At 36.8% G+C, this 13,727-nt stretch overlaps 1 protein-coding gene across 9 annotated transcripts in view; it reads left to right on the top strand.

The window, feature by feature from the left end:
- The window catches only part of gria1b (glutamate receptor, ionotropic, AMPA 1b), a 205,540-nt gene that overhangs the window by 99,721 nt on the left and 92,092 nt on the right, over positions 1-13,727 (top strand). For 7 of the 9 annotated variants that reach the window (XR_014090912.1, XR_014090911.1, XM_008428690.3 and 4 more), the window contains exon 3: positions 4,873-5,112. The exons of 1 other annotated variant lie outside the window; for it this stretch is intronic. Coding sequence is in view for 5 of the 8 variants with exons in the window: in XM_008428690.3 (XP_008426912.1) it covers positions 4,873-5,112 (240 nt within the window). In the remaining 3 variants the exon portion in view is untranslated. Of the gene's footprint in view, positions 1-4,872; positions 5,113-13,727 lie in introns of those variants that run through there. One more of the 9 variants, XM_081615710.1, reaches the window with a different exon arrangement.

Below are 13,727 nucleotides of genomic sequence, written 5' to 3'. Positions count from 1 at the left end.
CCTTCAGCATGCTCGAAAACTCACGAATTTGATAACTTTGAATCGGCCATGCCTTATGAACAATCTGACCGAGTTTGAAGCCGATCGATCGAAATCCCTAGGAGGAGTTCGATCAAATGCGACGTCTGTAAACGGCCAAAATGGGCTCAAAATCGGAACTTCAATCCAAAATGGCCGACTTCCTAGGATAGTTGCACTATGACATTAATTGTAAATTTTGAGTGACTTGGGGAGCTCTACAACTGTACCGAATTTCAAGTCTCTACGATAAAGTAAGTGAATAGAAAAGGGTCTTTTGAAAGTTTCTAGGGGGCGCCCTTGAGTCGTTTCTTGTGCGATTTTTGCGAGGACCTTAAAATACGTAAATTTCACACGGGCTCTATGCGGGCGCCAAGTTTTTGAATATGATAAAGCCCCCAAAAAGCCAATTCATTTGGCACAAGAAAAATAATAATAAACAGCACGATTACAATAGGCCTTCGCAGCGCTTAGCTGCTCGGGCCTAAATACCTTAAAATTAATTACACAGGTGACATCAAGACCCAACAGTAGAGTCAGACGGTAATAAAAATGAATCTGGTTGTGTGTGTTGTTATTGTGTCCTGCAAACTTTGTTTAATTCTACTTTTTTCTATTTAATCATAAAAAATCAAAGTCAGGCAGAAAGAGAGTCATGAAACAGGAAGAGCTGGTTTCCTGAAGAAAAGGGGAAGTTTCTTTCTTGCATCAGGCTAAAAATAGTTCAGACCATTCCTTATTTTAAAGCATTAAAGGTTTTTAAAGAATAAAATCTAAACGTTTTGAGAGATTGGATAAAACCCAGAGTAAAATATTTAAAATAATGACTTATAATTAGGCCAATAATTAATATTGGTTTAACCAGTGGTTGATGTTGGTTTGATTATAAGAATATTTACTCTCACACTTGTGGAAGTACTTAAAGGTGAAACAAGAAACTGTAACATGGTATCAGATAATTAGAATAATGGATTATTCTTGGTTTCTTGTCAGAAATTCTGTAATAACTCACATTATGATTATAATAAGAGTAACTAATAAGTTATGGTTATTATAACATTATAAATGAATGTTAAATCAAAAAGGTTATAAATGTGATTTTGACATTGAACTTGAAAAGGTGTAAAATGTTGTAACTGTAATTAAAGGTCACTGATGTTGTGTTGAAGGTAGATGGTAGGTGAAAGGTGAAAGGTCAGGGGAAAGGAGGAACTGATAGGAGAGCGGAGGTGACCAAGGCCTTATTGCTAAACTTCAACTTTCCTAAGAAAAGGTTGGGCAGGAAACAGAGGTAGGAGGAACTGTTGAGCAACTTGGGGACATTAGAACAGACATCAGGTCATGAGGTCTCCAGGGTGATGGATATGAGATCATCTGTCCAAGCAGTCAGCCAATGAGAGGCACAGCAACAAAGCTAGCCAATGTAAACGCACCAAAAGGTGGATAAACCCTTTATAAGGTGGGTGCAAAAGAGGAATCTTTGGTTGGATCCTTCAGGCAGCTTGGAGCCAAGATCAAGATGGACAAAGAACTCTGCAGCTGAAGACGAGCCGGGGCCACAGAGCTGAAGACTGTTCTGCACATGGGGACCAACCCGCTAGCCCAGCAACATGTGGCTTCAAATCGCACTTCTCTCAACAGCTGGGTTTAGACCCCCAAAGACAAAAACCAAGGCAAAGATGAAGATAAAGACAAAGATAAAGACAAAGGCAAAGAACAAAGGCAAAGAGGAAGAACTGGTGTGTTCCTTCCGTGGGACCAGGAAGATCGTGAGACGAGGAGAAGGGAGCTACAGAGCTGCAAGACAAGAAGCTGAGGACCGCTACGCGCATGAGGAAGTCACCCTGATGCCTGAGACCTGCTGCTCTAAGTCAGTACTCTTCCTGTACTGGGAACCTCCTGCTGCTGCAACACCTTCTTCATCATCAGGCCAGTTCTGGGGTTCAAGATGCCAAACTCTGTCCGTCTCTCTCAAAGTTTCCCTTTTTTAGTTCTCAGTGTCAGCATTAGGGAAAGATAGGCTAGATTAGCGGTTCTCAACGTGGGCGGTACCGCCCCCCAGGGGGCGTTCAGAGGACGGCAGGGGGCGCTGGCGGACATTTTTACAAAAGGGGGGCGCTGGGATTCCTTTGGGGGGCGTTTGGTCAAAGGTAAACTTTACACCTTAAATACACAACAATACCAGTTTAGACTTTGAGCAACTTGGTAAAACTGTATTGTGTAACATTAAATCATGCTTGGCTGCAACTGTATCGATGGCAGCTCTTCTTCTATTCAGTGTTTGTTAGCTTCTGTTAGCTTCTTGGCGCAGCTCCGTTCTCCTGCTACTGGTAGCTAAAATCACGATACCCTCACTTTGTATCCCTCTGAAAAAATGAACCCATTTAACTAAAGGAATAAAGAAAAACCTCCATCAGTGATACCACGACAGAGCGTTCATTTTATAGCGTTAACACGGTGCTGTAAGTGGTCCGGTATGAAACGGGGTGATTGAACAACACAGCACTTTTAAATTTCAATCATCAGAATGCAGAAATTGTTTCCGTTGTTTTAAAAGGTTTATGTCAGTCTGCCTTTTCCCCATCGATACGCTTCCCAACCGCCCTGCACCTTAGGGGTTAAAAAAAGACGTTCACATTGCGCAAAACTCTGAAACAGGAGAAGCGGGACATAAAACGGAGCGACGAACTAGATGTGAATTATGGCATAAAAACAGAGAATCCGACGCTGAACAGTGAAAAATCAACACATGATGTGAAACATGATGATTAGGCGGCGCAGCAGGTGATGAGTGAAGATTACTGATGGTCAATAAATGATCAAATAAATGTAGCAACAGGAAAGAAACTAAAGTGGACATAGCAATAAACCAAGAGAGGATAAAACTAATCAAAGGAAACTAAATGGAAATGAATGAAGAACAAAATGCAAGAATAAACTAAGAAACTAAAGTAAATACAGAGGAATAAACTGGTATGGCAAGACCTTTAGAGCAATAATTAATACAGAGACTGTATGGCAAGAATAAACAGACACTATTTCCAGATAAAAGGTAAAATAATATTGTTGAAGTGCCATGGGTTTGTTGAGACCACATCTAGTACTGAGAATAAATATATCTTACAGACCATAACAGTAAAGAACTGATCACTTATTTATGTTTTTAATTAGATTTGATATATTTATTTCTTCAATATTATTTTTCATGTCAGTGTTAATGTCATGAGGCTGATGACTCCATGACACTTTCAATTTGACTCATTAGGATTTGATTAAGAACCAGATTTGTTCTTTGTAATTTCTGTCCAGTAAAACTATTAATCTATAATCAATAGACAGGTCTATATAAAGATATAATCCATGTTTCTGTCTCATATTTCTATGGCATTAAAAGGAACTTTAGTTTTTCCACTGAAAGCTCTGGTTTGAACAATAAATGCCATGTGGGTGAAGTTTTATGGATGATACTCTGATGTCCCATTCTCCTGAAGGCGGCACAGAGCTGCACCACCAGAAACTGACAAACGCTGAAGAGAAGAAGAGTTATGATTAATGTAGTTACAGTTCTATCCATGTTTTAATGTTGCAGAGCTCAGTCGTTTTGCAAATATATCAAAGTTTAAACTGGCATGTTGTTCATCTTTTATCTGGTCATTTTGTGGAATATTTAACAACTAGAAAATGGAAAAGAACAAGAATATTTGTTCCTCTCTGACTGGCTGCTGTTAGACCTACAGATTTTAACTTGAATGTTTGTTGCATTTTTCTTAGACGCCTGTGAAAATAATTTCTATTCCCATAACTTTTTTGTTCTCTGGGAAATTATTTTTGATGATAAATACAGAAACAAGCATAAAAATCAAAACATCTAAAATAGTGATAGTTATATTAATGATATAATAATAGTCAGTAGCCTGCAAATTCTTTGGTGGGGGGCGGTGAGGGACCTGGATAAAGGCTGGGGGGGCGCTGGGCCAAAAAAGGTTGAGAAACACTGGACTAGATTATTGATTTTACTTATTTGATTATTTCTGCTACTGAATTAAGCTGTACTGACCCTTGCAAAATTGCCTTACTAATAAAATAATTAGCATTAAGAAAATCTAAAAGAGGTTGTGGACATTCAATTAATGAGTCACATTAAAGTTCTTTGATGGTTGTAAAATAGCTATGAAGTTTGATTCTGGGAGGAAAAAGTGGGAAATGTTTTCTAGGTGGGTGTTGCACAATAACACTGTTCCCCGTTGTTCTGTTCCTTGGTTTTCATCATTAAATTCATCATTATAAGCTTCATCTGGGTCAGCCTGCGTCTCGTCTTCACCACAACCAAACCAGTTTATGACGAGATGCGTTCCTTCTCTAACACACCTGGATCATTGACTCATTATAAGCCTCCACAGAACTGAGTTGCTGTTAATGAGGGAAGTCAACCTTTTGTCTGGTGTGTTTTAGCAGGGATGCATCTAAAAGTTGCAGTCTGGAGGACTGGACCTGGGCACTCCTGATTTGTACCGTCAATGTGGGCCGTTGAGGGTCAATATGCTGAAGTGGCCCTCTTTGACACCCCTGCGCTAGGAGTTGAATTATTCCAAATTTGCTGTGTACATTATATCCAATTTTTTTCACTAGCCGTTTTTATTTTTATCAACAGTGAACCCCGAAATTATTCAACCATTTCGATGCCTGCCTTAAGAGTAGCTGCAGCCTGCTCCCAGTTGTGGCCTGCAACATTGTCCAAGTCAATTCAAAAAGAAGACTATGATATCAATATGTTAAACTCTAAATATATTATCAAGAAGTTCACTAACATTTCCTTTATTGACCTGTCTTCTTCCACTCCCCCATCTCTCCCAGTCTGCTCCCAGTTCTCTAAGGGCGTGTACACCATCATGGGCCTGTATGACCGGAAGACAGTCAACATGCTGATGTCTTTCTGTGGCTCTCTTCACGTGTGTTTCATCACACCATCATTCCCAGTTCAAACCAACAACCAGTTCGTCCTGCAGCTGCGGCCCCAGCTGCAGGAGCCCCTCATGGCCCTTTTGGAGCATTTCAAATGGAAAAGGTTTGTCTACATGTACAGCTCTGATTCAGGTGAGAGCACAAGACACAGCATGCAGGACAAATTGCTTTCATATGCTAATTGCACATTAATGCTTTACGCACTCCATGTCAGAGATTTCTGTGCAGAGATGCAAACTCTACATGGATAGTATGGAAGATTTAGTCATACACAATTCTGTCATAATACATTTCTTCTTTTGACCCTCCAATTTATGTAATATCCATCTCTAGCCAACTGTGACAAACAAGGAAACTAAAAAAAGGGAAAAGTCCTTGATTATCTGACATGACAGTCAATACTGTAACTGTAATGCCATCAGACCACCTCATCCATTAAATAACATATTTAATGGGTTTAGCTGTAAAATATCACATTTCTGAAAATGTTGTATCAAATTGATTGTATGTTACTATGAGCACTGGGTAATGTGGTTATAGGTCCTTTCACCAATCTGTCCCCATTTCATACACAAGCATAGCAATTTCATCTAACCTTCATTTTCACTTAAGAAACTGTTTTGTTCACATGTGACATTATATATACCAAGTTTAATAATAGTATTAGCTTAAGTTTGTCATATAAGAAAAAAGGTTTATAGTGGCAGCAGCATAGAATAAAAGGTACCATAAAGTTCACAGAACTAAATATACAATGAAAAAATAGAACTTTCCTAGTTCTACATTTTTAAAAATATTTTTCACATTAACTTCACAATGAAGGAGCAGCAACATAAAATATGTTTGACTGAAATGTAAATAGTGCAAAACAGATAAATGTGTCATGATAAACATCTTAATCATTTATGAGTAAAAAATAAAACACTGAATTATTATACACTTCATGCACTTATTTTATCATTATCTTTTAGACATTTGTGACAAATATTTAACATCAATCAAAAAAATTTGAATCAGGGATTTAACGTGGTGAGTTCTGCATTAAGGGATGAAATACTAAAATATAATTTAATCTATATTTATTAGTTTTTTGTTTTTTACTATACCTTATTTTTAATTGTTTTTACCACCCTTGAATATAGGAATGTTATTTAATCTCTATCTTGAATATATATTTTTTTGGAATCACAATTCTCTACAGTAAAATATGAATGGATTATACATTTACACAATTATTTTAAATGACTGGTTGTCAAAGTGGGTGACAAACATCTCTGAACTGATGCAGTTCAGTTTCTTTGGGCACCAAGTCTGTGGAAAAATGATTCAAGTTTCTTAGAAATACAACAACAAAGGGGAAAGTGGCCAGCATCATTAAGGTAAGGTTGAAATATTCTTACATGTCAAACAATTACCACACAATAGTTAAAACTTTGAATTTTAGTGAAATTATAAAATTTCAGCTCTTACTAAACATTTTATAATTTCATGTGTTTAATAAAATGACCCCCAGTCAAGCCTCAAGTATATCTGTACATTTGTGATTCCACTTCAGAGTCAAATTCTGTCTGTCAAGAAATGTCTTGAGAAGAGTCCTGATGAAAATAACAAGCAGTTTATTCAGTAACATCATTTCATGAATACAAACCTTTTCTCTGAAATATTCCCCACTGTCATGATCCGTGTTTCTGTGTTTATTTTTGAGTTTTTCTGTGTGATCCGGTTCCCTGTGAGTCCCGTCTCTGCGTCTTCCCCGCTGATTGTTTCCCAGGAGTGTCTCCTTCCCTTGATGACCCCATGTGTGTATTTAGTCTCACCTGTTGTCTGTGTTCCTCATGGATCCTTGTCTAATGTTGTCATGCGCAGCCTGTTTTCTCTGTGCCTCAGTTCTACGTTGTCCTGTTCTTTGTTAATTATCATTAAATTTATCATTCTCCATCTTCATCCTGGTCTGCCTGCGTCCACTTCCTCACCATAACCAACCACTTTATGACACCCACAGGAAGTTAAAATCTACAAATGAAGCCATTTTCTGAAATTCAGAGTGAATCTTATTTTCTAAAGGGGCCAGCATCATTATTGGATGCTACAGATTGATTTTACAATAACAGACCCACTTTCAAAATATTCTATTATGTTATCTAACTAGCTATAGCATCAGTACGCAAAATTGCGTTATACTGCCGATTCATGAATGCTTAATGAAATAAAGATCAGACTAAAAACTGAAATTATTTTAAGTTGAGAACATTCATTAAAATTATATTTTTATGATTTAATAACTGCCACATTTATGCCATCCTTATTTTCAGTTTTAACCCTCCTGTTGTCCTCGGGTCAAAATGACCGAGATTTGTATGTTTTTTCCCTATAGAAAGAAAATGAGGACAACAGGAAGGTCAGAAGAAATTACACAACAAAAATAAATATTAGTTTATTTCCAAAGTATAACCATACTATCACTGCTGCTGTGTTGTCATAACATTTTCATGTGACACAGAAGAACATTATCTTGTGTTCTGCCTTTTGCTGGATTTTCGACACGTGACCCGGATGACAGGTGTAATTTCGATGGTGGTCAGGAAACAGAGCAAACTGGATCACAGGGTGTACATCCCTGCTAATGCCCAAAATGGGCTGGCACAAAAGAGGTAGCTCGAAAAAATATGTGTATATTTAGGATATGATCCATATTGTCTCGGTAAAAAAAGACTTTTATAATCTTGAGGATTTACCCGGCTTTGAGGTGATCGACAGCTACTCTGATGCAGCAGACCTCATATTATTAAATAATAACTTTAATAACCAGATTAAAGTTATTATTAAATAATAACTTTAATAACCAGATTAAAGTTATTATTTAGTTTCAGGTTGGGGCAACCAATTAGAGTGAAAAGATGCAGTAAATGACTGTCGACTTGTTTCTTCCTGGGTGAGTAGTGAGTTGTGCTATTTAAAGTAATTAGTTTATGATATCAATGCTACGACTAACACAAACAACAAGCTAACCTGTTATTTCTATGTGCTTGCATCTACTTGTAAATTTATTTAGCTTATGAAAACCCAAATTCATGCTGCAGTCGTATGTTAATGTTCAGTCAAACTGCATTTCTGCAATGTTGGTCAACCATTTGCAGCGAACTACAGAAACACCATAACATGGTTTGACCAAGCTAGGGTGCGAAAATAATATAAATAATCTTATATGTGAATGCTTATTTTTCTAAGTAACTGTCCAATAAAATATCTGAAAATACAATTTAAACGACGCTTTTGTTACCTGTTAGAAAGAGACGCCGCAAACTGCCGTTGTTAGTTTTCACACCGCTTGTTTTTAGCTCTAGATTGTTGATCCACTTTTGTCATTTCTTTTCTGTAAGTTTTTTTTTTAATTAACTCTATTGTGAAACACAAAAATAATATTTATATTTCTCTCTATTATAAGTCCAGAGCCAAGGGCCCGCTTCATTTGAGAAAAGTGTTTGGGGGTGTGAGTGGTTCTGATTCACCATTTTTCCTATGGTATTGAAGAAAATACAAAATCAACTATAAAGGAAGATGTAGCATCTAAAATATGCATCACATGCTAAAATAAAACCATCTACGTTTGTCTCGTCTGATTTCCGTTTTTTTCTTCTTTTAATCCATCAGTTCAGTGTCATCAGCAAACCTAGTTGAAGGCATGTTGTGTCCTTTTGAATGATTTGCTGCATAGTATTTTTGTGTGTCTGCGTGTGTGTGTGTAGGGGTGTGTATGTGTGTGTTAGTGTGTGTGTGTGTTAGTGTGTGTGTGTGTGTTAGTGTGTGTGTGTGTTAGTGTGTGTGTGTATGTAGGGGTGTGTGTGTTAGTGCAGGCAGTGAAAATACACATCTGCAGTCTTGTCCTTTATCACATTAATATATATTCTGACCTTTAATCAGCTCACAATCAGATGTAAAAATTGTCAACTCTGACTCATCCCATAATCCTGTTGCCATGGTTACATCCTTACACTGTCAAAGCCTGTTTCCTTCCCAGCTCTGCGCAATTTGTACATCTTTTTTCTCGTTCTTCTTCCTTTGCCTTCCTTGCAGTTGGCCCATCTTAAAGTCTCGTCTTAAAGAGACGTTCATTTTTCTTCACAGTTTTGCAGCAGTGGGAAATCTTCAGAATTAAATGTACTAAAGATACATATTCAGAAGCCATGATGTCGCCACAGTTTTTGTCATAATTTTGACAGATTTGAAACAAGATGTTAACACACACTGTGTCATACACACACTTAATTTGTTTATTCACTGTCTGGCTTTAAATCAATCAAAAATGTCCCAGTTTAATTTCAGCTATGGCCACCAAAGTCATTGATGATTAATTTGAGAAAATGAAACACAGACTTTTGTATAACTAGTTTTTTTCAAACTTAGAAGTCAAAAAGGATTTAAGATCAGAAAGTGAGGGGATTGTTTTTGCATTCAGTGCATTTCACAAAGCCTTTCCTGAACACACTGATAAAAAGAGGAAGCTTTCTTTGATTGGACAGGAAGGGAATAATTTGACAATTTTTCTACTTTAGTTGTTAGAAAATCTGACATTAATTGCCGATTCAGGTGTTCTTGTGATGTTCTGTCCTCTTGTTTTCCTCTTTGGAATTTGATGCTTTGAAAATACTGTATCTTTAATTCCTGCTTTTGCTTGAAACTGGGATTTGTCAGCATTTTAAAAATGTAATTAATGCTGTCACATTCTAGGACCTGATAAATTGGATTATCATAAGTTTCTTGTCTTTTAATACTCTATTTTATTTGTATATTAATCTGCATTGGGAATCTTTGCATAATTCTCCTTACTGTCTAAAAAGCGTCATTTTTCACAGCCAATACTGTCTGGATTTAGGTTTTTCTGAGTTCTCTATGTTTAGTTTAGGTTTCTCTGTGTCTTATTTTGATCCTGTTCCCTGTGAGTCCTGTCTGCTCCCAAATTGTTTCCCAGGTGTGTCTAGTTCCCCTAATTACTCCCAGTGTATTTAAGGCCACCTGATGTCTCTGTCCTTTGTCAGATCCTGGTCAGTAGTTCTCAGTTGAACTGGATAGTCCTGAGGTTACCTGGCTCCATGTTCAGTCTTTGGTCAGTTGCTACCGGTATTTAGCTGTGTGCTATTATCTCTGCAGTGCTGCCTGATCTGGACTGTTTGAGCCACATTCATCATCATCTTCATCACTACCTGAGTCTCTGCATTCGTTCTCACCACCACAAACCAGACTCATGACAAATACATGTTGAATCTTACCAGTGACATTATGTCGTCTTTCTCTTTCTTTCCTTTTGCTGCATTAACCTCTTTTCACCTTTTTTAACTGTCCAGAGAACTGAAAGAGCTTTTACATGTTCCTCACTATCTAGAAGTCATTTTCTTCATTTTTATCTAGCTGGTTGGGTTACAGTGCCTTTGAGCAAGGCATTTAGTCCCTTGTGCAGGTTTAACAAGACAGCAAACTCCTAGAAAACCAACAACCAGAAAAATTGTATTTTGAGAAAAAAAAACCAGGAAGAGACGGCAGCTGAGGAATAAAGTGGAGAGCAGGAAGCATCGACCCGAATGAACAAACCGCGGGTAATTGAACATAAATCGTTTTTTCTTCCCCTCTGTGTGGTTGATGTAACTGCTGCTGCATCGCTAGTCTAACAAACCTTCATACACACAACATGCACTCGCACACTGTTACACACACATTATGCACCAGCAAACACAGTCAAAGCACTTTTTCTTCTGTTTGTGTTCAGGTTTAAAAAATGTAATTTTGCCTTTATGTTTAACCAAATGGTTCACAAAGACATTTATTAAACATTTTGTGTTTTGTTATCAACCTGGATGTCTGCAGGAGCTGAAATGGATTGTCTGAAATGTAAATAAAAGGTGGAAGTCAGTCAGGATTGGATTTTTGAAAAAGTATTTTAATGAACTGTTTGTGCCTCTTTCATAGTCTTTTTGATGTTTGTTGTTGCCAACTAGCTATAAAGGGAGTTTTATGGTTCCTAAATTATACTTTTTTAACCAAAATGTGATGACAGATCTTCATTCTTCCTGTATGTGGGTCTGAGAATTAGAAAATTGAGGGGATTTTATTGAACATAAAGTCCAGTACTGTCTTACTTTTGATGTTTTCCTTCAGAATAGTTCTTGTGTTTTGCGATACTGTGGAGTTCACACTTCAGTCTGCATTGTCAGAATAAAGTAACAACTTTACGTTTCTTGTGACATCACTTTCACATTTGCAGATGATCTAGGAATGCAGTTTCAGTGCTCTGAGTTGGTCCAGCCAGAAAGCATGTCAAGCCTCACTTTCACTTTTAGTTTCAAGCATCTGGCATGCCGATGTCAGCAAATCTTTATATGTGAAGGCAGTATTGAATAGGTGGAACAAGAAGTGAATGCTATAGTGAAGACTAATGTGAAAGTATGTTGTCTCATGAGGAAGTGTGACAGAGGCATTAATGTTCAAGTTTAATTTGAAAAATTAATATTTTTTACATGTTCTTTTTGGTGTTACCTTTGCTCCTTCTATTTTTTCTCTCCTTAGATTTTTTTGTCTTCATCCTGTTTTTTGCTATCCTTTTTTCTTACATTTTCCTTCCTCACTTTTTCTTTCCCCTTATGCATTATATTTATTGAAACAATAGAGCGAAATTGAAGCACCTTAGGATCTAGATGTAAATGAAGGGTCTAGATGAAGCCCTGTTTTAAAGTTTCTTTCATTCTGAGTGCTGTTTATTTTCATGCTCTCTTCTTGGTCCGGGTGGTTGATGTACTGTCACAGTTGTTTTCTTGCTCCGCTGTCTCTAATTGAATGTTGTACATTGTCATTAACACTTGGCAGGCAGGAAGAAGCCTCAGTTGTCCGTTTATGGACAGTAATGAGTAGCTGCCTTGTGGGGAAAAAGGGCAGTAAGTCCTTGGTGTCAGAACAGTTGGTGGTGAAACTTTTTGTTCTAAACATAATGTCGTCATTTAGCATATCTTGGCTTTACCAAATTTATCTCTTCATGAAAGCTATGTGGTGCTGAAAGAAAACTGCAGAAGGTTTCATTACTGCTTCAAAATCTAGATTTTAAGAGAAATTCATTTTTACAGCAAATTTTGTCAAAACTATCTTTAATTTCGCTTGAACAATTGTCTGGTCTAGTTTTTCAATCTATTGTGCAGCAATTTTACCAAAGCAATCTTGTGTAAGTTTCCAAAGAATATCAGTATGGGTATTTATATTACAGCACAATAACCACCCAAGACGAAAGTGGTAATAACTTCCATTTTGAGTATGAACTGATATGATTTTAGACTTGGACAGTAATCTGACCAGAGAAAAGGGGAAAGTGGGAGCAATTTGAGCCAAGTTTTGAATGAAGCTGTTGAAAGACAGAGAAAACTGGAAGATAAAAATGTGGATTCTTAATCATTTCTTTAATAGTTTTTGCTGTTGTTTTTATCATTTCTATTGCTTCAAAATAGAACAGTTGGTGTTAGATATTTTCATGAACTTAACAAGGGTTATTTTATGACAAACCTGAAGTGAGCAATGCCAAAAATAAGCACTCATGTTTGATTGGGAGCAACGACTCATAATAATTGACAGATGAATTATCTTCATCTTCCACTGTTTCATATTAAGCTCAGCAGCCATGAGAGATTCTAAAAATATCAAAGGAATTTCTGACCTATTTATTCAATGTTTTTAAAAGAAAAAGTAAATGATAAATAAGTTGCTAAGAAAGACATTAACGATACAAATTGCTGTGTTGATTGTTTCAGTTATACCAATACTATATGTTAAACTTTATTAATTCACTTGTGGTACATGGACTTGGGCAGAATGTTTCTAACAATCTATGTTGTACAGTATCTGATTCTTTACTGCAATGGTTTGACATTTCATGAGTTTAATATCAGATCTATGTCAGATTTTGATCTGCCATCTGTTCTGTGACATTCTGGTTGTAGCTGTGTTTGTATACAGAACAGAAAAGAGAGATGTTGTGATTGATTGAGTTGGATAGTATGAGCAGGAGCTGATATTGTTTCCATAAATGTCTATAAGGAATGCTTTCATTGTTGCAGCGTCTAGAAATGCTGGACCTCGTTGGATTCTGTAACCTGCTGTAGGCTAATAAGACACCCAGACGGCTGTCTTGGCAAAACCATCCTTGTCTGACTTCACAAATTCTTCTCTCCACAGTCTGCCGCTATACTGAATTGATCAGTTTTCTACTTCCTGCGCTGAATATTAAAGTGTTTTGTTGTTATTCAAGCGTAAAACAACTAATGAGCTGATTGATACTGGATGGAGCTGTGGATATCTGTAGTTTTCAAAATAATTTTACCTTAACAAGAGTGAAGGCTGGTGTGTCTAGCTGTCACACTATTGTTTGAATTCATTTTCTTTTTTTACTTGATGTGATTTTGATATAAATTTATGTATAGTTACTTAGGTATATACATTGATTTAATGTTCAACTTTACTCGTGTCACGTTGTTAATGAGCTTCTACACCTGTTTACTTGCATCCCTTCCATTTTTTGCACAATATTTTTTGATTTTCATCTGATTTGTTATTTTAAAAAATGATCAATTTGAATATACCCTAGACAAATTGATCTGAGAGAAGCCTCCATTACTGCTGATGTTCTAAATGTGTTCAAGTGAATGTTTTTTATTTTTTAATTGATCTCAGTTCAGATAAGGAGGCAGAAAAGTTGAAAAACTTGGACTGACAAA

Source organism: Poecilia reticulata, chromosome 14 (assembly GCF_904066995.2).
Source record: "Poecilia reticulata chromosome 14, P_reticulata-male-v2, whole genome shotgun sequence".
Lineage (NCBI taxonomy): Eukaryota > Metazoa > Chordata > Actinopteri > Cyprinodontiformes > Poeciliidae > Poecilia > Poecilia reticulata.
This window is presented reverse-complemented; position numbering and strand designations above follow the sequence as displayed.